Source organism: Petaurus breviceps, unplaced genomic scaffold (genome assembly GCF_028583685.1).
Source record: "Petaurus breviceps papuanus isolate PSGF00001 unplaced genomic scaffold, PetGlider_PUasm1.0 551, whole genome shotgun sequence".
Classification (NCBI taxonomy): domain Eukaryota; kingdom Metazoa; phylum Chordata; class Mammalia; order Diprotodontia; family Petauridae; genus Petaurus; species Petaurus breviceps.
This window is the reverse complement of record NW_027186372.1, coordinates 37,491,406-37,519,097: the sequence shown is the minus strand read 5'-3', so window position 1 is coordinate 37,519,097 and position 27,692 is coordinate 37,491,406. Positions and strand designations below refer to the sequence as shown.

General features: G+C 36.3%; 1 protein-coding gene across 4 annotated transcripts in view; it reads left to right on the top strand.

The window, feature by feature from the left end:
* RBM27 (RNA binding motif protein 27) overlaps positions 1-27,692 on the top strand; it is a 74,068-nt gene that overhangs the window by 23,876 nt on the left and 22,500 nt on the right. The window contains exons 3-14 of one of the 4 annotated variants that reach the window (XM_069102668.1): positions 5,138-5,262; positions 8,270-8,361; positions 9,049-9,242; positions 10,012-10,272; positions 11,435-11,734; positions 12,608-12,742; positions 20,890-21,054; positions 22,925-23,074; positions 24,655-24,799; positions 25,619-25,772; positions 26,865-27,173; positions 27,297-27,440. In XM_069102668.1, the coding sequence (XP_068958769.1) occupies positions 5,138-5,262; positions 8,270-8,361; positions 9,049-9,242; positions 10,012-10,272; positions 11,435-11,734; positions 12,608-12,742; positions 20,890-21,054; positions 22,925-23,074; positions 24,655-24,799; positions 25,619-25,772; positions 26,865-27,173; positions 27,297-27,440 (2,174 nt within the window). Of the gene's footprint in view, positions 1-5,137; positions 5,263-8,269; positions 8,362-9,048; positions 9,243-10,008; positions 10,273-11,434; positions 11,735-12,607; positions 12,743-20,889; positions 21,055-22,924; positions 23,075-24,654; positions 24,800-25,618; positions 25,773-26,864; positions 27,174-27,296; positions 27,441-27,692 lie in introns of all 4 variants that reach the window. The other 3 variants (XM_069102667.1, XM_069102670.1, XM_069102669.1) reach the window with 3 other exon arrangements.

Sequence of the window (27,692 nt, the reverse complement as noted above, 5' to 3'; positions counted from 1 at the left end):
ATTATGTGTGAATTGATGACTGACTCAAGATGATGAAAGAATATTCCCTTCTGTATTACGGGACTTAGAAAATCATTTTCCAAATAGCTTATTTTTATAAAAACAAATTGATTTGAACAATATTGTTAAGACTAGCACTAAACCAATATGAATAAATTCAGCATATAGTAAGGTTCTGTAATTTCAGACCAATGGGTGGGGTGAGATCATATTACAGAATTTTTGAAAAGTATTTATTTTACTTTTAAACATACTCCTAACTCCTACTTATGTGTTGCTAAGTAGATATTTTTCTTGGCCTGCTATGGTATAAGACTCTTTTGTAATTGGTATATTTTTGTATGAAAATGATGATACCAAAAACAAAAAAAAAGGGGCGGCTAGGTGGCGCAGTGAGTATAGCGCTGGCCCTGGAGTCAGGAGGACCCGATTTCTGTTCCTGCCTCAGACACTTAACACCCACACAAAAAAACTAGCCCTGTAACCCTGGGCAAGTTACTTAACCCCAATTGCTCTCTAAAAAGGCAAAAAGAAAGAAAGAAAATGATATCAAAATGTTTGAAATAATTCCTGAGGTTTTATTATATTTACATTAAGTGCTCTATTCTATAATACTGACAAAATGGATGATAGGTTATATTTGTATGAATTTGTATTATTAGTCAAAGACCTAGTTGTTGAGGTTATTGTATATAGAACTCTTGTGGGTAGGATCATGTTGGAGGAAAAATACTGTATAGATACACAGAAGAGTCTCATATTTATAATAAAGTAAGAGTTCATCTTTAGCTATCTGAAAACAGCCTGTTACAGTTGTATTCATTTTGTGAACATGAGTTTCTAAAATACTAACTTTTGTGATGTATATCTGTAACAAAAGGAGAAAAATCACATTAAGTCAGATTTACCTAATTTGGAATTTGTCAAAATGGAATTGGCATGCAGTTAGTTGGTCTTTGTACTATCATGGAAAATGTTTACTACGTAGATTAATATTATAGAGAATGTTTCCAGAGAGATTTTTTTTCCCAGTTGCAAAAATGGATAAATTTGCAATGGGTAAAAATGCAATATCACTTTGGAGGCATCTTTTACTTTTGTAAAACAATGTATCATAATTGCAGTTTTATCAGAGGCTCTTCTAGGTCTTTATATGCTAATGAAAAATAATTTTTATCTGTTCATTTGAGCAAGACTTATACTAGGCAGAATTATTATGTGAAAAAATAACATAATAGTAAGTATTAAGTGCCTGCTATGTGCCAGGCACTGTACTAAGCTCTGGGGATACAAATGAAAATAAAAACAGCTCTTGCCCTCAGGGAGCTTACAATGTAAAAGGGTAAGACAACACACTAAAAGAAACTAAAAGTAGGGATAGAGAAGGATTCAATCAGAACAGCAGAGAGTACTGATGAAATATGAGTCCCAAGAAGATTCAGTATTACTGCATGATGAAATTTCTCAGTGATGAGCTTCCTGGGGAAGGAAGGCCTGATGGAGAGTTCCAAAGAAGTCAGTTGATTGAATATTCAGTAGTTCATACTTTTCTACTAATTCTGACTAGTATTCCCCACAGGTAAAAATAACTTTATAGCAAAGCTTCCCAAAAATTACACTGGATGAATCTTTGTAGAAGTGAGTTTGCAAGATCATTTGTTCAAAAAGAGATAGGACTTTGGAGGTAATCTTATCCAAGAGTTCTTAATGTAATATATGTGTGTATAATAGCATATATATTGTTATACATATATTATTCAAACATATGTATACACACATATATTTATAGGGAGACAACTGTATTCCAGTATAACTGGTTTTATTTGTAATCCTATCTATTTTATGAATTTACAAACATTATTCTGAGAGTGTGTCCATAGGCTTCACCAGATTGCGAAAGAAAATCATGGCATGCAAAAGGTTAAGAGCCCCTAAATCTAGTCTAACTATTCTCATTTTACAAATGAGGAAACTCAGGCCCAATGAGCTTGACTGACTTGCCCATGGTTGAATAAGTAATAAGAGGCAGAGACCACCCAGGTATTTTGACTCCAAGTCTAGTATTTTTTCAACTGCACCATCCTACCTCTTAGGAAACACTCCTAACATCCTAATCAGAGGCCTGGTGACCACTTATCAAAGATATTGTAGAGAAGATTCCTCATTGGCATAAGGCTGAACTTCTAAGGTCCATTTCAGTCTTCCATTTTTCAAATGCTTTATTAACTTCTGATTTACATCATTCATTTGCACCAGATTTTGAGTTACAAATTTTTCTCCCTAGTTTTTCCCTACCCACTGCCCCAAAATAGCAGTCCCACAGGATATCCCCTCCTCCAATCTGCTCTCTCCCTTATTTTCTCCCATAGCCCTTTCGACTTTCCCAGTAAGGCATGGTGGATCTCTATGCCCCAGTGCCTGTATATCTTATTTCCCAATTACATGTAAAGTAGTATTAATAATAGTGTGAGTATATATATATTTAAACATTTGATTTTAAAACTTTGAATTCCAGATTCATTCCCTTCCTCCCTTGTCACTCATCCTTATTGGGAAGATAAGCAGTTCTGTATAGGTTGTACATGTGTAGCTAATGCAGAACAATAACATGAAGAGTAAAAGACTAACTGTATTTCCCTCCCTCCTATCCCACCTCCCACTTGTTCTGTTCTCTACTTTGATCCCATCCCTTTTCAAAAGTGGGTGCTTCTGCCCTCCCTCCCCCCCAGCCTGCCCTTCCTTCCATCATCCCCCCTCTCTTCCCCTTCCCCCCTACTCTTTTGTAGGGTGAGATACCCTATTTAGTGTATATGTCATTCCCTTCCCCAGCCAAATTAAATGAGAATAAGGTTGACCCATTCCCTTTTGCCTTCCTATTCTTCCCCTCCATTGTAGCCATTTTCCCTTGCCCTTCTATATGAGATAGTTGACCCCAAACTGTCCCCATCTCCTCTCATTATATTCCTCTCACCTCTTAATTTCACCTTTTAAGTATCATCCCTTCCTATTAAATTGGTCCTGTGCCCTCTATGTATACCTGTAAACATATATACACACATTCACATATGTATTTATATGCCCATATACACTCATATATAGACATATATATAATTCTATTCCCTTCAACTATTTTCATACTAAGAAAAGTTTCACCAGTTACAATTATTGTTTTTCCATGTAGGAAGGTTAATAGTCCAACTTTGATAAGTTCCTTATGATTTCTTTTTCCTGTTTACCTTCTCATACTTATCTTGCTACTTGTATCTGAATGTGAAATTTTCTATTCAACTCTGGTGTTTTCATAAAGAATGCTTGAAAGTCCTCTATTCCACTGAATGACCATATTTTCCCCTGAAACATGATACTGAGTTTTGGTGGGTAGGTAATTCTTCGTTTTAATCCCAGCTCCTTTGACCTTTGGAATATCATATTCCAAGTCCTTCTATCCCTCATTGTAGAAACTGCCAGATCCTGGGTTATCCTAATTGTGTTTCCACAATATTCAAATTGTTTCTTCCTGGCTGCTTGTAATATTCTCTCCTTAATCTGGGAATTCCAGAACCTGGCTATAATATTCCTAGGAGTTTTCTTTTTGGGATCTTTTTTAGGAGGTGATCGGTGGATTCTTTCAACCTCTATTTTGCCCTCTGGTTCTAAAACATCAGGGCAGTTTTCTTTGAGAACTTCCTGGAGGATGATTTCTAGGTTCTTTCTTTGATCATGGCTTTCAGGTAGTCCAATAATTTTTAAATTTTCTCTTCTGGATCTATTTTCCAGGTCAGTGGTTTTTCCCATAAGATATTTCACATTATTTTCTATTCTTTCATTTGTTTGGATCTGTTTAACATCATCTTGATTTCTCATAAAGTCACTAGCTTCCCTTTGCTCCATTCTAAATCTGAGGGAATGATTCTCCTCATTGAGCTTTTGAGATTCTTTTTCCATCTGGCAAATTTGGCTTTTTAAGGCATTCCTCTCCTCACTGTCTTTTTGAGCCTCTTTGGCCATTTGATTTGGTCTATTTTTTAAGGTGTGATTTTCCTCAATCAGGCTGTTGACTCTCATTTCATAATTTTCTTGCATCGTTCTCATTTCTCTTCCCAATTTTTCCTCCAATTCTCTTATCTGCTTCTTAAGGTCCTCTATGGCCTGTAACCAGGTCGTATTTTCCTTTGAAGCTTTTTTCTGACTTCACTGTCTTCCTCCTGTTCCATGCTTTGCTCCTTTTTGTCCCCAAAATAGGAGTCTAATGTTGGAATCTTCTGTCTGCTTTGTTTCCTTTGCCTGGTCATGTTGTCCCTCAGTCACTTGACCCCTGGGCTTTTTGCCACAGCAGGACTCTGCCCCCAGACATGGGAGCTTCCTTCCCAAACGCTGGGGTTTTCTCAGCTGATGGAGCTATTAGATGAGTGCCCTCTCTGAGGCCTCCACACGCTCTGGCAAGCTGGACACACACCCCAGGACCTCCACCCTAGACTGCGATCTAGATCCAAGAAGGTTAAAGCAAGAGGGATTACCCCTCAGACTGGTGCTTGGTCCCCCTACACACTGCAGGCCAGGAGCTGAAGCTGCAACGTGGGGCTGGCTGGCTGTGCTGGCATCTCAGCGGCTTCAGCCACGCACTCCCACTTACTGGGTCCCAAAATCCAGACTGCATTGAACTCTCACTTTCCCCTTGGCATCTATGTATTGGTAATTCTAGAAACAGCCACAGTTGCTGCTGATCTGGAGTCCCTCTGGCCCACGGCTGGTCAGACCCACCCTGGGGCTAACTGGCTAACGCGGGCCTGGGCTCGGCTCCCAGAGTGCTGCGCTGGCCGATTCCTGCTGGTCTGCCGGGCTGTCCTCAGCAAGAGGTTAGCTTCTCTGTGTCATTTTGTGGGTTCTGCAGCTCCAAAGTTTGTTCAGAGTCCCCTTTTTACATTGATTGGGGAACATTCGAAGCTGGAGCTGCTTGGAGGTCCTGCTTCGACTCTGCCATCTTGACTCCGCCCCTGGTCCATTTCAGTCTTAAAGAGATTCAGTTAATCTCTCTGATTAGATTTTAAAAACTTTTCAGCCTTTTAAGAAATACTCTCTTTGTTTCCTTGATGTTTGATGGTACAGATTTTAAAATTTTATTATATATTTTTCTTAGAAACTTCAGGTTTTGTGGATAAACTCTTTGAAAGTCTCTATACCAAGAACTACCTTCCTCCATTGGAACCAGTCAAACCAGAGCCAAAACCTACAATTCAGGAAAAAGAGGAAGTCAAGGAAGAGGTAATGAAAAATTGCTGTTTATTTGCAATTGTTGGGACTGGGTAGATGGATTTTTTTGATGTCTAAATCCTTTCTACTTTCTACTAAGTTATTAGCCTTTTAGAATTATCTTATGCCAGAAACTTAATCAATCTCATACTTCCTTGATTTCAAAGAAGTAGAAGTATTTTAGACATGATCAGAGTTCAACGAAATAACTAGCATGAACTGAGTTCAAGGGGTGTTGGTGGAACATGTGGCATTAGGAGTATTTCATTTGTGTTATTTACAATATTAAAGTTTTCTTCACTATAGTGTCTTGAAGTAAGATGTTAGTGAACCCTCAAAATATACTTCTTAGAATGTATAGGAAATCCTAAATACCAAGAGAGGAATCATTTGCTTTTCTTTTCAACTATGAATGTCTTTAAAGTGCAAATATAGAATATCTTAATAGCTTTTTATAGCATAGAGATACAGAAATAAGGTTATAGATGTTGCCTTATTGGCATCTCAGAAGACGAATAGAATAGAGGTACGTTTCTACAGCCATTTATGTTATTTACAGATAAAATTTAATTCTCCCTTCTCTTCCTTCCCTTATGTTTTATACCTTTGGGATACCCAGTTTAGGACAGTCTGATTCAGTTGGTTTACCATTTTTAAAATGCTGCTCTACTTAGTTAAGGTCATCATGCTGTCTTGTTTTCTCAATTCCATCTAATCATGTGTATGATCTCTTCAAACAGAAATCTTCTTCAATATTAAGTTTTTTCTTCAAAGAAACTTTTTGCCCCAGGTACTTCGGAGTACCTAATTTCAGTACTCCATACTGTCCCCTTTTCTTAATAGTCAAACACAACTGGTTTAATCATTAAAGAATAGATTCAAATATAGGAAAAATTTGTTCACCTTGAATTTTAAAAGCTTATTGGTTTTTTTTTTGTGGGGGGGGGTGGCTTTTTTTTTTTGGAGGGAGAAGGGCAGGACACTTGGGGTTAAGTGAGTTGCCCAAGGTCACACAGCTAGTAAGTGTTAAGTGTCTGAGGCTGGATTTGAACTCAGTTCTTCCTGACTCCAGGGCCAGTGCTCTATTCACTGTACCACTGTATCACCTTGAAAGCTTAATTGTTAAAATGTGTCTTTGCTCTGCTTTTATTTTTCAGAATTAGAATTTCGTAAAAAGACACTAGCAGCTCCTAATAATACTACCATACCAGACTTTCTATTGTTTCTACTGATCTGAAAGATTTTATAAGAGATTTAATCTTATATTAATTATATGCCTAAATGATAGCTTACATATAGTATTCTTAATTCAACTGGAGAACAGGAAAAAGCCTTTCATTGATATTTTCTAACTTTTGTTCTGAGCTCACTTATTTTTAGCAAGACACTAATAAAACAGTAGTAGCAGATTCAATCCACTGAAGGTTAATCTTTAGTTTATAGCTTTTATTCCTTGGTCACTGACTGAACTAGGAATATCATTTGCCCCCATATTGGCCATATGGGGAACTGGATGAGAGTTTGAATTGATCAGTATAGTTTATTATTTTACTAAAAAAATAATTCCAAACATGTCTTTATTGTGATGATTTCTGATGGCAGCACATTTTGTCTAGCTTTTGAAAATTGAATGTAAAGTTGCTCTGGTTTATAATAGGCTTCTAATGAACTAAATATTCACTGTGGTCAGGTTGAGTTTATAAAGACAAACAAGACTTGTCAGGTAATCTGTGAAATGTACAATTTTTATTATTATAACTTTATACAGAATCCTAACTATAACATGACTTAGGAGAGCTTGGGGAGAGTCAGCTCCTTCAGGAAGTAGGAGGTCAAGGAATTCCCTTGATCCTTCTGAGGAAAAGGATATTAGAGATGATGGACGCATTTTTGTTATAGTATGATGCATTAAAAACTATGTTATACATTGTTATATACTATATGTATATAGTTAGGCTATATACTTCATACTTATGTATACTGTAGTATAACATGTTATAATAATATAGTATTAAGATGACAAATTTCTTATTTGGGTAGTAGTAGCGTTGCACCACTGTACTAAGATTTTAAGGAAACTTTTTTGTTTTGCAGAAGTTCTGATAGCATTTTTGTAGAATTTACATGAAATACTATTTAGTTCCATTTATTAATTGATAAGATTACTTATTGTTGGGGTGGCTAGGTGGTGCAGTGAATAGAGCACCGGCCCTGGAGTCAGGAGGACCTGAGTTCAAATCTGGCCTCAGACACTTAACACAAAAACTAGCTGTGTGACCTTGGGCAAGTCACTTAACCCCAATTGCCCTCCCCAAAAAAAGATTACTTATTGTTCCATGTGACTTCTTTTCTGGGAAGAGGAAAACAAGTAAACTTGAAAGATTCTTAATCTATGGTGAGAATTTTCCTCTGCCACATCTTTTAGATATACTTTATTTGTCCTAAAATTTTCTTTTGTGTCCGCATGTTCTGTTCCTATGTAATAGAGAATAGTTATTCATGACTAATTTGGAAATATGTTTTGCATGACTGCACATGTATGAGCTATATCAAGTTGCCTTCTCAAGGGGGGGCAAAGGGAAAAAGGGAGAAAATTTGGAACTTAAATTTTTTAAAAACAAATGTTAAAAATTGTTTTTACATGTAACTGGAAAAAATGAAATTTAAAAATTAAAAAAAGAAAATAGTTATTAATTCCTAAATTGGATTTTATATTGTCCCAATTCTCCATTTAGTTTTTGGGTAGGGGCAAAAGCACTTAATTATAACAAATTCAAATAAAGAAACATAGACTTGGTATTTATAGCATTTCAATTCATAGAATTCATTGTTTACTCTCATTCTACACTGCTGTGCTAAACTTCATTTTGAATACTTATTTTTAAAAAAATTAATGTACTGCCTGTATGAATATTTCTCTGAGTATCTTTTTGCTGTCCTCTGTGCCCACTTTTTGTGCTGATTTGTCTTTAGAAATTTATTAAATTAATGTGTTTGTGATATGAATTTTTCAATATAGATATTTCATGAGTCAGCAGAGGAAGAGCGAGAAGTCAGAAAAAAGAAATATCCCAGTCCCCAAAAGACCCGTTCAGAATCTAGTGAACGAAGGTTTGTATTTTCTCTGAAGGAAACATTGCTAACACCCTCTGTGGCCCCCCACCCTCATCCCCCATCATCTTGTGAACATAAAGTACAACTTCATTCCTTAGTATTTCTCAGAAAGAAAAAGCTAATCTACTCCTTTGCTGTTTTTTGCTGCCTCTACCATTCCTTTTGCCAATAACCATCATTGCATGTTTACCCCCAAATCCCAGAGGTAGAGCACTTATCTTCCTTTGAGAGTACAGTGAAATGTTCCATTTGATTTGGGAAGCCCAAAATTAGAATTAATCATAGCTTTCTTTATTAATAAGTATTATTAATTTTCTTCACCAAATAATCTTAAACTAAAAAGCATAGATTCCATAGGAAAATGTTTGACTTTAAGCCTGTAGTTTCTTGCCTCATTTTATCCTCCTTTTCCTGCCCATCAGTTTTTCCCACCCCTTCTCACATTTTGGATTCATCTTACCTTATCCTTTCTCCCCACCCAGAAAGATTAAAGTAGTGATGTTTTTTCTTGTTTTCCCACCTTTGTATAATGGATTGGTAGAACCAGAGGGTGGTCTAAAAGCTCCTTCCAGAAGAGTCCAGAAGTTATGAATTTTGCTAGAAGGAGAGTAGTTCATAATTTAGACTTGTTTGTAGATTTGGTTTCAGTGGCCAATATATGGCTTATATATCTTTGTATTATAGGACACGTGAGAAAAAAAGAGAAGATGGCAAGTGGAGAGAATATGACAGGTACTACGAGAGAAATGAATTATACCGCGATAAATATGACTGGAGAAGAGGCAGAAGTAAAAGCCGTAGTAAAAGCAGAGGATTGAGTCGTAGTCGGAGCCGAAGTAGGGGAAGAAGCAAAGACCGAGATCCAAATAGAAATGTTGGTGAGTAAATCATATTTTTGCCTAATAATAATGTTCATGTTATTAATATTTCTATCATAAAGAATGTAAAAATTAAATGAACATTTAATATGACTTATGCAGTATAAAATAGAAATTGTCTCAGAGAAAAGTTGTTAACATGGTTAAGGGCACTTATAGGTCTTCTCTATAGCATATCATAGGCAAGGGAATTTAACTAAAATAAAATTATCTTCATTAAGTATAATATATGTCTAGACTACATTATTTTGTACAAAGACATTGCTATAAATGTCCTATGATTATATATGCTTTCTCTTTGGGAGGGAAAGGGAAGGAATAAAAGTACCAATCTTTTGTGTATTTGATTGGTTTTCATAAGATTATATAAACTTTTTTTTAAAGGATAATTGCATTGCAAACATCTGAATGAATCATTAGTTTTCTAGAATTTAGTTCTGTAGTTAATATTTTTAAAAATTGTTATTTAAATTGTTAGTCTAAAACTGACTTTAAAAATTAGGTATATTGGTGTTGATTTCATATTTGACTTCTGTAAAGGGAAAGTTTTTATTTGTCAAGGTGTAACCAGTTATGTAATAAGTTATTGCTAATTTTATTTGATTGATTTTTTAGGGAAAAGGCTAATAATGAAGGCAGTGAAATATGGTAGAATCAATGAATTACTGCAACACTATTTTTCTACTGTTAAACAGAGTTGAATGACAATGACTGTTAAATGCATAGTTGATACATTTGTTTTTGTATTTTGTTTTTTACCTGAAAGCAGAACACAGGGAAAGATCAAAGTTCAAGAGTGAAAGGAACGATTTGGATAGTTCCTATGTGCCTGCGTCTGCACCACCCACTAACTCTTCTGACCAGTATTCCTGTGGGGCTCAGTCTATACCCAGCACCGTTACCGTGATTGCACCTGCTCACCACCCTGAGAACACAACTGAGAGCTGGTCTAATTACTATAACAATCATAGCTCTTCCAATTCTTTTGGTAGAAACCCACCACCAAAGAGGCGATGCAGAGATTATGACGGTAAAATTACCTCTTTCTTGTGTACACAAGCAAAAGTAAATCTAAAGCAAATGTTGCCCCAATTATGTAGCTTCTAATTATTCTTTAGTCTTTGTTTTGCTTGAAGAGTGACAAAGAAAACCTTTTTTTTTTTATCAGATTGTTTACTTATATATTTAAATATTTTGGCATGGCTTTAAAAACTATATATTTAAGCTTGTTGGAAACTTCTCAAAGGCCTTATATTTTTGTTTTTTAGCCTAAAATCCTTCTCCCACTCTTGCCCCTTATACATTATAGAATATGCTTTACTCCAAAGCCAGGGATATTCTGTATTGTATTTTAGTATTGAGAGTTTAAAGGATACTCAAGTTTTTTGCTTTTTAATTTTTCCTTGAATTTCTACTATTAGTATAATTTAACCTAGATATCAAGTTTTAGAGTTTAATGAGATGGTAATTTAGGGGCGGCCAGGTAGTACAGTGAGTAGGAGCACTGGCCCCAGAGTTGGGATGATCTGGGATCAAATCCAGGCTCAGACATTTAGCACCCACCCAGAAACACCTGGCCGTGTAACCTTGAGCAAGTTACTTAACCCCATTTGCTTAGGGGAGGCCAGGTGGCGCAGTGAGTAAGAGCACTGGCCCCAGAGTCGGGATGACCTGGGATCGAATCCGAGCTCAGATACTTAGTACCACACCCAGAAATAACTGGCCGTGTAACCTTGAGCAAGTTACTTAACCCCAATTGCTTTAAAAAAAAAAAAAAGATGATAATTTTAGAGATTTTTGAAAATAGGTAGCGAGTTCAAATTTCTTCTCTTTTTCCCCACTGATTCATCTGTCTAGATTGCTAATTATTTTCTTAAAATATCTCCCAACTTTTATTAGGATCATATTGAACTTACAGTCTAGTAATAGCTAATTAGGAATTGATGATCTGTTGTGGATTCTGCCACCTTGTAACTTTGGCAGTTTACAGATGGACACGTGTCCATTTCCCAGTATGTGAAATAGAGAAGACCACTTTGCAATTTAAGATACTATGGTAATTAACAGAGTAAGTTCAGTAAAATTTTGTGCCCTTTGGAGCATGGAACTATGTAAATCAAATGTTAAATTTACTTATATTAGATGAGTTTAGAATAGCCTATAATGTAATTTTTTCTCTTTTTATTTTTTAGAAAGAGGATTTTGTGTGCTTGGTGACCTTTGTCAGTTTGATCATGGGAATGATCCTCTAGTAGTTGATGAAGTTGCGCTACCAAGCATGATCCCTTTCCCACCTCCACCTCCTGGGCTTCCTCCTCCACCACCGCCTGGCATATTAATGCCTCCAATGCCAGGACCAGGGCCAGGCCCCGGACCAGGACCAGGACCAGGACCAGGACCAGGCCCTGGACCAGGACCTGGCCACAGTATGAGACTTCCAGTTCCACAAGGACATGGTCAGCCTCCACCTTCTGTTGTGCTTCCTGTACCAAGTGAGTTTGTTTTTTTCTGTTTTTAACCTTTTTAAAAAAAATTTCCTTATGAGAGTCTACTTATATTTATTCAGTTTCACTAGAATTAAGCTATTTTTTGAAAGTTTGAAAAAGAAAATTTCTCTAGAGTTAGAAATTGCTTACATTCTCATAAGCAGAGCATTTTCCTTTTCTGCAGAGCTCCCTTACAGCATAGCCACTATTTGTAGAGTTTCCAGTGTAACTGAGTTGTGAATTTTAAAATAGTCTTGACGTCAGACGTATAACTATAACTAACTTGCATACAAATTGAAAATATTTTTTATATCTTAAAGCATTTAAAAATAGTTCACAAGTTTAAAGTTATTTAACTTGGTGCAATTCAATTAATTTAAAATAAGAGTTACTTTTCTAGCATATTCAGAATTAGTGCTAAAGAATTTCTAATTTTGGAGTGTTTTCATGCTTAAGTTTGAATTATAAGTTTCAGTTTGTTTACTGGATATGGAGGTTAATATGCTACTGTTTTAGACAGTATAATTGTGGATTTCTAGCTGTCAGCAGTCATGCTTTCCTGATAGAGATACTTTTTTTGAAAATAGAAATTTTGACAGTAAAAATAATTAATCTTAGTGAGATAGGAGGGAGGAGAGAGGTAGGAATATGTCAGATTTATAATTTAAATTTTATGAATGATACCATTTTTTTAATTGAGTTTGGAAAGAACAGACTTAACTCCGTGTATATGCATATATGATAAGGATGGAGTCCATTCAAAATGTGATAATTAAAGGTAGCATTTGAAACACAAAGTACAAAATAGTATTTGGTATGTTGAATATTTTTTGATATTCTGAAACTACCGTGCATCTGTATTTTGTGGTGTCTCTATAGGACCACCTATAACACAGTCAAACTTGATAAATAACCGTGACCAGCCTGGAACAAGTGCAGTGCCCAATCTTGCACCAGTGGGAGCAAGACTACCTCCTCCTTTACCCCAGAACCTCCTTTATACAGTGTCAGAACGTAAGCAAATATCTTTTAACCTTTGGCATTTTGGAGTATGCAAGGCCAGTGGTTCCAAATCAGCATTGCTTTGGTCATTACTGTGCTTAATTTTAACTTCATTAAACAGGTTTGCTTTTTCAAATTTAAAAAAAAAAAATGTACACTGTGCTTACTTTGAGTAATTACATTATGTTTTGGTTTTACATGGCTTTCTTTATGCATTTCTTGGAGCTAGAAATGAAATATTTCCTATTGTGAAGAAATCCTTCTGCTTTAATTAAATAGCATTCTCTGAAACAACTTCATCCAGGTAGCCTCTGTCCAAAGGAGTCTTTTTTTGACTGAGCTCCCAATAAAGTACTCTGATATAGCCTTAAACATTAAGCATGAAAAAACTGCTCTGGAGATGACAGATTGATAATGTGAATTTGCCTACATTATATACTAAAGTAGATATGTAGTATTACATAAGCTTTATATTGAATCTTTTGCTTGTAAGTAGTTTATAATTTATTTTTGCATTTATGTTTAACCATAAAAATAATATATTTTCTTTATTTCTTTTCACGTTGGATATCCTTATTTTTTCTAAGGCATTTTTGGGTATTGTTTTCAGAAACATAAAAATGCCAACATACATGTCAAAGTATGTGTAAATGTATATGTAAGTAGGACACAAGTGAGATAGAAGAAATGGTAATTTAAGAATAGCTGATTAGTCATGGATATACCTTGTTTCCCCGATAATAAGACACTGTCTTATCATTTTTTTGGACAGAAAAACACCAGAGGGCTTATTTTCGGGGGAGGGCTTATTTTAATGAACATTGACAGCAATTTTAATAAACAGGTAAATGTGAACAAAAAAATGTACCTTTATTCAATAAGCAAATCACTGGGGGAGAACAGGATGACGCGCTCACTGCTGTAGCTCGGAGCGCGGCGTGCGTTTCACCGGGGAGGGGGGGGGGATGGTGCATACAGAGGGTAACATAATGGAGCGTGTAGCGCAGGGGATCTCCTTCACTACAGTAGCAATCTCAATAGGGCTTATTTTTGGGGGAGGGCTTATTTTCGAGGAATCTTACACAGTAAGGGGAGGGCTTATTTTCGGGATAGGTCTTATTATCGGGGAAACACGGTAGCATCCTTTATGTAATTTTGTATATCATAAAGTTTGTTCACCCTATTGAAATATTCATGTGTATGTACACACACATACATATATACATCTGTGTATATTTATATCTACATCTCTCTCTCTCTTTCTGTTATGTCAGATTGAACATGCCTCAAACCAAATTTGTTACCAGTTTATTACTCCCTGTTTTCATGGATAATACCATGATTCTTCCAACTACCAGTTACTGAGAATCAAAACTTTGGAGTTATCTTTGCTTCTTCCCTCTTATTCCCTCTACTCCTCTAGTTCAGACCCACGTCACCTCACACTGGGATTATGGCAGTGTCTCTTTGCTAAATTTAATGACTATAGGCTTCCTTCCTTTAATCTACACTGTATACTGCCAGATTAATTTTGCTGAAAATGCTTTTAAGCATGTCATTCCCTTGGTCAGAAGCCTTTATGGTTCCTTTAATATGTCATTTCAAATATTAACTCCTTTGTCCAAGTCAAATCAAAACTGATTTTTCTAGCTTTCTACTTCCTCCATAATGATATCAAACCTTTAGTTAACAAGTATATTAGTTAGCCTAATCTCTTCAATATTTCAGGAAAACACCATGTTTATTTTTATTTTTCTTCATTCATGTTGCTGTCCCAAGCTTGGTATGCCATCACCTATCCCCTCTGCCCGTCTAAATTTTATCCTTCCTTCATGATGAAGCCCAGGTCACATCATCTGAGACTCACAGTCTTGTTTTCTCTCTCTTCTTCACTCATACATAATTTAAAACCTATATCACACATTTATATACTTAATTATATATTAAACTGTTCTCTATTGAACAGGTAAAAATCTTGCTTCCCCAAACAGATTGCTAGATCTTTTGGGACAAGGATTGTGATTTATACTTTGTACTTTCAGTTAGTAGCATAGTGCTAAGTGCTCCGTATGAGTGAATTGTTGGTTGATCATAAATAAAAGAATAATGTAGCTGAAACTTAGGGATACAGTTTAAGCAAGAGTTTATCCAGGCTTACCCTCACTATTATATCCACAGTTTTGCTAGTTCTTTCAAAGTTTTATTTATATAATTTTGTGATACGTATTAAGTTAGGTGCTATGATTATTTTTAAATTATTTTCCTGTATTTTTGGACTTGTGATTTAAAAAAACACTAAGTCTGTTTCAAAAAGAATGTATTTGTTGTTTTGTTTCGTTGTTTTATTTTTTGGAAGGGGAGGGTAGGGCAGTTGGGGTTAAGTGACTTGCCCAAGGTCACAGGTCTAGATTTTTTTGTGTGTGTATGTCAAGTGTCTGAGGTCAAATCCGAACCCAGGTCTTCCTGACTTCAGGGCAGGTGCTCTACTCACTGTGCCACCTAGCCACCCCAAAAAGAATGCATTTGTAATTTAACTTGAAATTGTAAATCATTCTTTAGAACTACAAGTATTCACTGCACATTAAAAAGTTTAATTGTGGGGGGCTGGGTGGTGCAACTGGCCCTGGAGTCAGGAGGACCTGAGTTCAAATGTGACCTCAGGGGGGCAGAGTCAAGATGGCAGAGTAGAAAGAGGACCTCTGCGCGGCTCCAGCTTCCACCTTCCCCAATCCATGTCAAAGGGGACTCTAAACAAACTTTGGAGCTGCAGAATCCACAAAATGATACAGAGAAGCTAACCTCCCGCTGAGGACAGCCTGGCAGGCCAGCAGGAATCGGCCAGCGCAGCACCCTGGGAGCCGAGCCCAGGCCCTTGTGAGCCAGAGGTTTTAGCCCCAGGGTGGACCTGACCAGCTGCCAGCTGGAGGGACTCCAGAGCGCCAGCAGCTGTGGCCGTTTCCAGATTTATCAACTCACAGATGTGAAGGACAAAGTGAGAGGTCAGTGCAGTGTGGACTTTGGGACCCAGTAAGTGGGAGTGCGTGGCTTTTGCCCCTGGGACGAGAAGCTGCTGAGAAGCCGCGGCTGGGCAGCCAGTGCCACATTGCAGTTTCAGCTAATGGCCTGCAGGGTATAGGGGGACCAAGCGACCAGTCTAAGGGGTAATCCCTCTTGCTTTACAACTGCTTGCATCTGGATTGCAATCTAGGGTGGAGGTCCTGGGGTGTGTGTCCAGCTTGCCAGTGGGTGTGGAGGCTTCAGAGAGGGCACCCATCTAATACCACTGGCAGCTGAGAAAACCCCAGCTTTTGGAACGGAAGCTCCCCTGTCTGGTGACAGAGTCCTGCTGTGGCAAAAAGCCCAGGGATCAAGTGACTGAGGGGCGACATGACCAGGCAAAGGAAAGAAAACAAACAGAAGAATGCAACATTAAACTCCCATTTTGGGGACAAAAAGGAGCAAAGCATGGAACAGGAGGAAGACAGTGAAGTCAGAACTCCTGCACCAAAAGCTTCAAAGGAAAATACGACCTGGTTACAGGCCATAGAGGACCTTAAGAACCAGATAAGAGAAGTGGAAGAAAAATTGGGAAGAGAAATGAGAACGATGCAAGAAAATTATGAAATGAGAGTCAACAGCCTGACTGAGGAAAATCACACCTTAAAAAATAGACCACATCAAATGGCCAAAGAGGCTCAAAAAGGCAGTGAAGAGAGGAATGCCTTAAAAAGCCAAATTTGCCAGATGGAAAAAGAATCTCAAAAGCTCAATGAGGAGAATCATTCCCTCAGATTTAGAATGGAGCAAAGGGGAGCTAGTGACTTTATGAGAAATCAAGATGATGTTAAACAGATCCAAACAAATGAAGGAATAGAAGGCAATGTGACATATCTTATGGGAAAAACCACTGACCTGGAAAATAGATCCAGAAGAGAAAATTTTAAAATTATTGGACTACCTGAAAGCAATGATCAAAGAAAGAGCCTATAAATCATCCTCCAAGAAATTCTCAAGGAAAACTTCCTGATGTTTTAGAACCAGAAGGCAAAGTAGAGGTTGCAAGAATCCACTGATCACCTCCTGAAAAAGATCCCAAAAAGAAAACTCCTAGGAATATTTTAGCCAGGTTCCGGAATTCCCAGATCAAGGAGACAATATTACAAGCAGCCAGGAAGAAACAATTTGAATATTGTGGAAACACAATCAGGATAACCCAGGATCTGGCAGCTTCTACACTGAGAGATCGAAGGACTTGGAAATGTGGTATTCCGCAGGGCAGAGGAGCTGGAATTAAAACCAAGAATCACCTACCCAGCAAAACTCCGTATCATGTTTCAGGGGAAAATATGGTTATTCAGTGGAATAGAGGACTTTCAAGCATTCTTGATGAAAACACCAGAGTTTAATAAAAAAAATTGACATTCAGATACAAGTAGCAAGAGAAGTACGAGAAGGTAAACAGGGAAAAGAAATTATAAGCCACTTATCAAATTAACATTCTTATATGGAAAAACGATAATTGTAATTGATGAAACTTTTCTCAATATAAAAATAGTTTAAGGGAAGAGAAACATATAGTCTATATCGGAGGGTGTACGGGTGTATGAATACGTATGTGAATATGTGTATATATGTTTACAGGTATATATAGAGGGCACAGGACCAATTTAATAGGAAGGGATGATACTTAAAAGGTGAAATTAAGAGGTGAGAGAGGAATTTAATGAGAGGAGATGGAGAGAGACAGAATGGGGTAAACTATCTCATAAAGAGGAGGCAAGGGAAAATGGTTACAATGGAGGGGAAGAATAGGAAGGCAAAAGGAAATGGGTCAACCTTATTCTCATTGAATTTGGCTCAGGGAGGGAATGAAATACACACTAAATAGGGTATCTCACCCTACAGGAGAGTAGGGGGGATGGCGATGAGAGGGGGGATGATAGAAGGGAGGACAGGCTGGGGGGGAGGGAAATATAGTCAGTCTTTTACAATATATCTACTATGTTATTGTTTTGCATTAGCTACACATGTACAACCTATACTGAACTGCTTATCTTCCCAGTAAGGGTGGGTGACAAGGGAGGAAGGGAATGAATCTTGAATTCAAAGTTTTCAAATGTTTAAAATTTTATATATATATATATATGTATATATATATATATATATACACACACACACACTATTATTAATACTATTTTACATGTAATTGGGAAATCAGATATACAGGCACTGGGGCATAGAGATCCACCATGCCCTACTGGAAAAGTCGAAAGGGGTATGGGAGAATATATGGGAGAGAACAGATTGGAGGAGGGGATATCCTGTGGAATTGCTATTTTGGGTAGGGGAAAAACGGGGAGAAAATTTGTAACTCAAAATCTGGTGGAAATTGTAAACCAGAAGTTAATAAAGCATTTGAAAAATTAAAAAAAAATAATTGTATGTGTTAAACAGCAGTTTCTCTGGGAGGGGGAACTGACACTAGGGATAACTATGGCAGTCTAAGAAACAGAATGCATCAAATGTGACCTTAAACACTTAACACTTACTAGCCATGTGACCTTGAGCAAGTCACTTAACTCCAATTGCCCTGCCTGCCCCCCTGCAAAAAACAGACACAACAATAAAAAAATTCAACTGTTATATAGCTTGGTTTTTGTAGACTGCCATGATTATACTCTTTTCAGTGCCATAGATTTATATAATTTCTAAAACATTGTTTTGGTATTTTGCTTTAGAAAGTGGATAATGTTTCAGCCAACATTGAGTGAGTATTTTTGAAGGCAGTTATAGTAGGTTAACAGCTGAACATTTTGAAGTCATGGAATATTTGTATTGAAAAGGGGATGTCAGGATGGTTAAGTGGTGCAATGAATAGAGCACTGGCCCTAGAGTCAGGCAGACCTGAGTTCAAATCTAGCCTCACACACTCAACACTTAACTATCCATGTGACCTTGCGCAAGTCACTTAACCCCAAGTGCTCTGCCTTCCCCCCTCCAAAAAGCAAAAAAAAAAAAAAAAAGAAAAGAAAGAAAAAGGAAAGGGGATGTGAGTGGACAGCATGGGAATATTATCGATTCTTATAAAAATTTCTTACATTTTCAGTCCATTTCCTCCTCCCATTTTTTTCCCAAACCTTTGGAGAAGTTCAAAGCTTAGGGTTTTTGTAGAATTTACCATAAACCTGGGTGATATGAGATTTTTCTGTTCTATAGGGGGAAAATTTTTTTTTTCTGAAGAAATGAATATATTTCATAACATTTTACAAAACTCTGTGTACAATAAATATCTAAGTCACCAAGGGCCTGTGTAATGTAATAGAGGAATTGAAAAAAAAATGAAAAAGAAAGATGATTAGATGATATATATATATTTTTTGCCTTTTGGAGGGCAGTTTGGGTTAAGTGACTTGCCCAAGGTCACACAGTTAGTAAGTTTGTCATGTGTCAGAGGCTGGATTTGAACTCCGGTGCTCTGAAGACATAACTGGAGATTTCAATGAAAAATGGTCTTTCTTATCAGTTTATTATTAAAATTTGTACAAGAAAAAGCTGGCCTTTGCACCTTCAGTAGAGAATCTTTGTGTTGTCATTGTCTTAAAAGATCTATACTTGGCTTATTTCTATATTCTCGCCTCGTAGTCAGTTTTAATGTTCACTAGTGAAATACTTTATTCCCCAAGTTGTTTTTGCCTACTATCTCTTTTTTATGGTAAATGCCTCTAACAGTAAGAAATTTTCAAGTGAAAAATAGTAAACTATGCTTACAAACATCAAAAATTCTTGCCAGATTATTAGAGATTCTTTTTCACTACTAAGTATGTTTTTTAACTGATATTTTATCATGCAAATTTTGGAAATGGTAGGTTTGAAGTCCAGAATTAAGGCAGTTTAGTTGCATGATATTGCTTGTTATAGTATAATTATTTCACCTACTTTTCTGAAATTTCATAGCGTCATGAATTTAAAGCTAGGAGGGAAAAGTTTGTACAGAAAGAAAAGTATGGTGCATTGTAGCAGATTTATGTTCCTCTACTTAAACTGGAATTGAAGAAGTTGCTGATTTCCATCCGTAGGATATATTTGGAATTTTAAAACTCTGGAAGTTTACTCAGATTTAAGAAGAATAAATTTAGGCAATGAGTAAATAGGGATATCTGTACATCCTTCTTCACCATATTCTATCCTGTATTACATAGTGAGTAGCTAATGTTCAGAGCAAGTCACATGAAGATTTGAAAAGTGCTTTGTACCTTTCATATATCTTATATTGGAGTAGTCGATGGAAAAAAGATGCTCCAGATATCTGTCCAGGTCTTTTCTCTCAAAATATAACATCTTTTTCCTAATGTTATACCGTAAGATTTGACTTCATTTCATTCTGCATCATTGCTTCTATGATGTGCAAATACTAAATATCTCCCCTATGAAATACCAATTTCCAATAGCCAAATTAATTAGTTTTAAATGCACAATTCAGTGTTTGTATAGTAGGCCCTCTTTGTGTGGGCTTTAGCTTTCTATTACTTTTCTCAGTGTTAAATCTTAGCAACCCTATGCTTTGCATATGTTTCCTATTTAAGAGGGCTAGTTTTTACCAGAATATTTACTGAAGAAGAAGTTTAGTTAACTGAGAAATTAATTTTCTTTTGGGAATTATATAATCCCATTTGAAGGGCATCAATTTCCTATTCAGTTATTCTGTTGTCTGCTCTTAAACTTCAGAGTATCTTTTTGTATAAATTCATTTTTATTTTGTGACATTCTCCATGTCTGTCTTCATTGGATCTGAAATTTTATGCATCAAATCTCAGGATATTCTTTCCCCCAAGAAGCAACCCATTTGTGGTTATTTAGTCTTGGATGCAGTACCATGTAACTACTCCTAAACCCTCATTTTTTCATAGAGGACCCCAAAAAGTGGAGACCAAGAAAGAGGATCTGGTTATAGTCATACCACCCAAATCTCTCTCCCATCCACAATCTTGGATCTTTATCAGTTTGCATGCCTTTTCTTAAGATAGATCATCTCAGCTACATCGTTTTCATCTGCCAGTCCCCAATTCTCTTGGCTTAAAGTCTCAAAGAGACTACCTCTGCCAAAAAGAAACCTTTTACAACTTTCAATCCCAGTTGCCTTCCTATTCTTTCCTCTGTAGGACAGCCCATGTACTCTCGTGACCATGGTGCTGCTGCATCTGAGCGACTTCAGTTGGGGACACCACCTCCTCTTTTGGCAGCTCGTTTGGTGCCACCTCGAAACCTCATGGGATCCTCCATTGGGTACCAAACCTCAGTTTCCAGTCCCACCCCTCTGGTCCCAGGTAAGCTTTGCTACAGACGGCGAGCTGAGCGGTTGAGCTTTTATACCTTAAACTGGCCAGCCGTAGTGGATACATGCCACCCTCAACTACTGCTTCAAGTTCCTGCTATCATTGGATCACTTAGACAACTTTATTTTCTCCTCTTCTGCCTTTGGAATTTATCCCAAGTGGCAGCTAGATGATTAGGCCTCCTGGACCTGTGCATCTTTCATCTCCATTGTTGTCTTTATTTACCTTCAGTGCCTTGGTAACAGATCCAGTGGTAGTTCTATGAGTTACTTTTTGCTTAGGCTAATATGAATATAACATGTCTACTTTGTAATCAATACCATATTATAAGGAGAAAAAAATGTGTCAATCTTTCTGTCTTTAAAAGGAGGGAAAACTGTTTCTGGCTTCTCTATCATATATAAGGAAGGTGTCCCCTTTTCCTTGTACTACTAGTTATAAATAATGATGTAGTCCTGGGAAGCTTTTTCCTCCTATCGAAGACTCTTGTTCACACTTGCGTTGACTACTTTGTGAGTAGTTCATGGGATTTTAAAACTTTCCCCATTTATTATTAGATCTTAGTTTTTTATAACTCTCAGAAGGACTACTTTTTTTTCTAACTACACTTTGAATTTAGCTAAAACTAGGGTTTTTAGAAATCTAGATGTTCTGAGGCCTGATGGAGTAAGAGCATTTGCTTATGCAGTTTCTTTAAAACAACTCATGCACTCTAGTGGATTTGTTGAGGATATTGAGTATCAACTGAGAATTTGTTTTTTGTCGTTTATAATATCAAATTATAGACAGGATTACAAATGTTGCTACCTTTAATGCTTTAAAATACTTTTGGTAGAAGAAGAAAAATGGTTCAGTTCAAACATGTATAAAGTACCTCTGATGCATAAAGCACTGTGTGGGGATACAAGAACAAAAAAAGTTATCCTTGATTTTAAGAACCTTATTATTTCCAAAGTGAAATAGTTCAAAATGACACCTGATCAAATAATGGTCCCATGGTAGGACATATGTAATAAACAAAACTTTATGTGTGTGGTTTTATTTTCTTTTCTCAATTGTTTGAAAAACAAGGATAACCAAACACAATAATTAGAGTCACTTTTACCAGTAAACCTTCAAGTTCTGATTTGAACACTGTAATACTCTTTGAAGTTCTCATCCCCCAAATTTCCCTCTAAATGCTTACCTACTACAAACGTTAAAATAAGGAAATTATCTTATTGATAAACTATAAATAATTATAATCTAGGAGTGCCTTGAACAATTTATGGTAAAAAATGGAAAAATGTGTATGTTTTTAAAATTTAAATTTGTCTGGCTTAACTTTTTTCCACATCAACTCAAGTTCATGGACTAAGCTAGCTTTGAATTTTACTCCCAAGAGATTGACAGTTGTGACAATATGAGTGGTTCACTTTTCATCTAAAAGATGATTAAAGATCTGTATCTAGGTATAAAGGTAGATTTTTGAAGCTTTAATAGTTTGTCATTCGATAAAATGTTCTTTGCCTTGAAGAAATGGGTGCATCAAAACTCTTAATTACAAATGACTAGTTTGGGAATAATGGTGAAAGAAAGGCCTATATTGTTTAAAATTTAACCATGTTTAGAAGACTAAAAAGAAGAGGTTTATTAGAATATTAAAGTAACCTAACCTTCTTCTTAGGAAGTAGGTATTGTGTGATTTAAATTTTATTATTTCCATGACGTGCATTTTTCCCCATGTTTCTTAAAAGTGGAAGGACTCTTAAGAAAAAATGAGTTCGTGTAATGAAACATATTGAAGAACATTTTAAAAATGATTGTTTATTTTATGGAGATTAGGAATGCCTTAACATTCTCTCATTTTTCTTTCCAATAGATACTTATGAGCCAGATGGCTATAACCCAGAAGCTCCTAGTATTACCAGTACTGGTAGATCTCAATACCGACAGTTCTTTTCAAGAACACAAACACAGCGCCCAAATCTGATTGGCCTAACATCTGGTGATATGGATGCAAATCCAAGAGGTTAGAAAATTTTGCCAGAATACGTTAACGTTATTCTAGAGACTATTCGTACTGGGAAGTTGAATCTATTAGCATTTCCATTTTTGTATCGAATTTAGGAAACTAAATTCTGAGTGTATTCAAGATGATCTTTTTAAAGGGTTCTAGTAACTACACAGTACAATAATTTCTAAGACTATAAATTGAAGAAAAGGTATCAGCTTGCATTGGTAGAGGGAGTTTCCTCACTTAAGAGATCTCTACAACAGTGAAATCAGAAGTCCAGTCCCTATTTGTATCCTTATTGTTGATTCAATTGATCTTAATCAATTATATTATTTTTATTTTTGTCAAAGGGAAACATGGAGTAGGAGTTGGCAGACTACAGCCTGTAGGCCAATACTGCCTACTGCCTGTTTTTGTACGACAGTGAGCTAAGAATGAATTTTATATTTAATTTTTTTTTGAGGGAGGAAAGCAAGGCAGTTGGGGTTAAGTAACTAGCCCAAGTGTCAAGTGTCTGAGGCCGGATTTGAACTCAGGTTCTCCACACTCCAGGGCTGGTGCTCTATTCATTGTGCCACCTAGCTGCCCCTACATTTTATTTAAAAAAAAAATTTTTTTTTAATGTAAAAATCATTCTTAGCTTACAGGTGCCAGATTTGGCCCTTGGGCTACATAGTTTGCTGACCTCTAACCCTGGCTTAGGACATGGTGTTTTCATTTTAAAACTAAATTTTAATCTATAAATTAAATTAAAATTCATAAATATTTAGATACTTGTTTCTTAACTTTTTATATACAAGTTAATCTATATAATTCTCTAACCAAACTATCTTCCAAAGCAGTAGAGAACTTATACCCAGGAAAACAGTCTGAGGTCTGATGTTTACATTTTATGTATTTAAATCAGCTTTTTGTGTTGGATAATTGGGATAAATTTGTATGCATTTAGTGTGTGCAAAGTTCATGCTTCCCTTTTTTGTTTTACAACATAATACGGTATAATGGTTCTTATGTTCAAGGTCACAAGCCTCTAATGGAAGAAGAATCAAACATTACAATTTATTAAGGGCCTCATGGCAGTGACATTCACCATTGGAGTATAGCTCTGCTTTTAATTGCCCTACTTTTTGTGTTTTTGATCTTCTGTTTTCCTGCCCTCTTTATGTTGTCCATAGACCCAGATACCCTTGGTTCCTGCCTGCTTTTGGTAGAACAAAAGTTAGTTGAAGTATAGGTAGAGGATAAAATACAGATGATTTTTTTGTTTATCTTTTATTTTGTCTCAATTATAAGGGTAGCTTTTCTGAAAAATAAAACATTACTCTATAATATAAACTTCAACAGTTTGGGGGAAGTATGTCTTTTCTATATAGTAACTTTCATCTTTTTAGCTCAGATTTTCTGTAATTTTGTTTGAATTATATTAGCTAATGTGATTTCAGTATATGTAGTTCCTTTTATCCTAGAAAGAAAAAAGTCTTAGTTGCATGCCATTTATTATGCTTTGTAATTTTGATTCTGAAAATTTGGATGTATACATAATTTCCTTATATTATACTTATAATGTCAGTAATATTGTGACTTTTTTTCCATAGCTGCTAATATTGTCATCCAAACTGAACCACCAGTTCCTGTGTCAATTAATAGCAATATAACCAGAGTAGTGCTTGAACCAGATAGCAGAAAAAGAGCTTTGAGTGGTTTGGAAGGACCGCTAACAAAGAAGCCTTGGATGGGAAAGTAAGGCAATCATTTATTAATCAATAAATTCTATTAGATGTTTCCTAATGCCTGTGAATTCTGTGCATTAAAAGGAATAGTTATGCCTTAAAGCAGTTCTTTTCAAATTGTTGCACAACATTTTATTGTCTTGGGATCCATCTCTTGGGAATATAAGACAGAATGGTAATGAAAGATGTGTAATTTGCTTCTGTTCTTTTTACCTTCCAAACTCTAGCCAGTTTTAGAGATTATTAGGATATGACTAGAAATGGAGACAGGTCCCACAGCCTCACAAAAGTTTCAAGCCACTATTTTAAAATGATGCCTGTGTAATTGGGTGTTGTAGATAGCAGATGTGCTAGGTTTCTTGTGCTTATCCTCATATATTCTTAATATCAGGGTTCTAGTGCCAGTTCTGCCTTTATGTATGTTGGGTAGTTCTTACACTTCCTAACTCGCTCCTTCATTTCTCCACCTGCAAAATGGGAATTGGGACTGATGGAAACTCATACGTCATCTAGTCCGAACACTTCATCTTGCAGATGAGAAAACTTAGCCACCAAGAGATGTGTCTTGTCACATATATAGTAAGCAGCAGAGCCAGGATTTGAAATCAGGTCTTCTACCTTCAAGTCATATGTTTTTTTCACTATTCCATGCTTCTGTTGGCAGGCATTGTTGAGTTTCTGACAAAAGTATGTTAGCAAAAATACCAAATGACAGTCTTAGCTTATTTGCACTAGATACTAATGCAGCCTTGTCTTGTTAGCTGGTTGTGATTTTAGTGGTTAAGAGAACAACCCTTTAAGTTATATTCATTAAATTTCTTCTTTTCAGGCAAGGGAATAACAATCAGAGTAAACAAGGATTCCTAAGAAAGAATCAATATACGAACACCAAATTAGAAGTCAGGAAAATCCCCCAGGAACTCAACAATATTACAAAGCTCAATGAGCACTTCAGCAAATTTGGAACTATTGTTAATATTCAGGTAAAAGCAAAATCTGGTGGGGGGGTCATGGGGAATATGGTTATTTATCATATTGATGGGGTTCCTCTTTGAAGTGAGGGTGAGAGTATCATTTTGGCAGAGTGGTATGTTCTTAGCCTGAGTTTTGCTACCTCTCAAGAGCATGTAGGGGGATTCTTGGCTACATGTTTGCAGAGTGCATGGTTAACACTGATAAGAGTAGTCTGCATGGACTTGACAGTAATGACAGGTTCACAGTTCTGTTAGGTGCTGATGATTGGGTTTTTTATTTCCCCTTTCCTGCTTTTCGAAGGAAATACAGTTGATGATGATATTTTTGACTCACCTGTCCAAAATTATTACTTTCTCAGGACAAATGGCTTTTTGCCAACCTTCTTTAGTTTTCAATTTAGGTTGCAGAGATTTTAGGCATTTTTTAAGTCTCTCATCCCTCTGTGCTAACCAGGATATTCTGATGTATTTAGTAACTAGGTCAAGATTTTTGGTTTTCCTTTTTGGTTTAATTCTTTTCATCAAACAGAACACAGTATTTTGAATATGATCTTGGTGTTATCCAAGGTCAGATTGTGGATTGAATGTTTTCTTTCTTGGCTGCTTGCTGTTTGGAAGTTTGAGTTTTTGATTGACCATCATGCTGAATTTAAAGGTGGTTTGAAGGTCAGGAAGAGTTAGGCATTGAATCATTTACCTCTTTTTAAGTATTGGTAACATAATAAAGATATAATTTTCTTCTCTTGGACAACTACAAGAGAATTGGTATGTTCACTATTTTGAGATTTTGTGTTTAAAGAAAAAAAGTAATTTAAAAATCCTTTATTGGAATCAGTAATACTCTTGTTGGCATCAGTAGTTGTGTAAATAACATGTTATTGACAAATTTAAAAAATCTTTTGAATTAATATTTTGCTTTCTAAAATGAAACTGAATACCCTACTTTATTTTTTAAATATAGTGGGTCTATTTAAAAGGACAGACAGATGCTTCTTACAGCATACTCACTTTTCATAAAACAATTCTTAAATGCTGTATGGATTTATTTATCTACTCCTTTTTCCGCTGACAAGCCTTCATTTAATTTTTTTCCCCATGTAGGTTGCTTTTAAGGGTGATCCTGAGGCAGCTCTCATCCAGTATCTTACTAATGATGAGGCCAGAAAAGCCATTTCCAGCACAGAAGCTGTTCTAAATAACCGGTTTATAAGAGTTCTCTGGCACAGGGAAAATAATGAGCAACCATTACCACCACCAACACAGCAGTTGCTCCTGCAGCAGCAGCAACAGCAGCAGACTTCTCTCTCTCACCTGTCCCAACAGCACCATCATCTCCAGCAGCACCTCCATCAGCAGCAAGCACTGGTAGCTCAATCTCCACCCTCCACAGTACATGGGAGTATTCAGAAGGTAAGAGGGTACATTATAGCCTGGGAAGGGGTATGTGATGTTAAAAATGCAAGAAATATTGTTTTCATAGAAATTAACATTTTTTATATGCTTTTAAAAAATGTATACTATGTATCTATACAGATGATGAACAAACCACAGGCCCCAGGTGTATATGTTCTTAACAAAGTTCCTGTTAAACATCGCCTTGGGCAAGCAAGTGGAAACCAGGGCGATACAGTACACTTATTGAACCAGTCTGGTGGTATTACCGGAGATGATTGCCAGGTATGTATTCCCCTGAATCCCTACCTTATTCAGGCTCCATAGTAATACATAATTCATCAAGTATTTAATAAACATCTACTATGCAAGGCACTGTTTTTAGGTATTAAAACTTAGGAAGATAAAGGCAAGACAGTCCTATCCTCCAGGAATGTGTGTTCTACTTTGTGGAATAATAAAAAATGAGGTAATGAATTAATAGATGATGTGTTTTTTGTTGCCTCATGCCCAAAATGGCAGGAACCTTTATGTTAA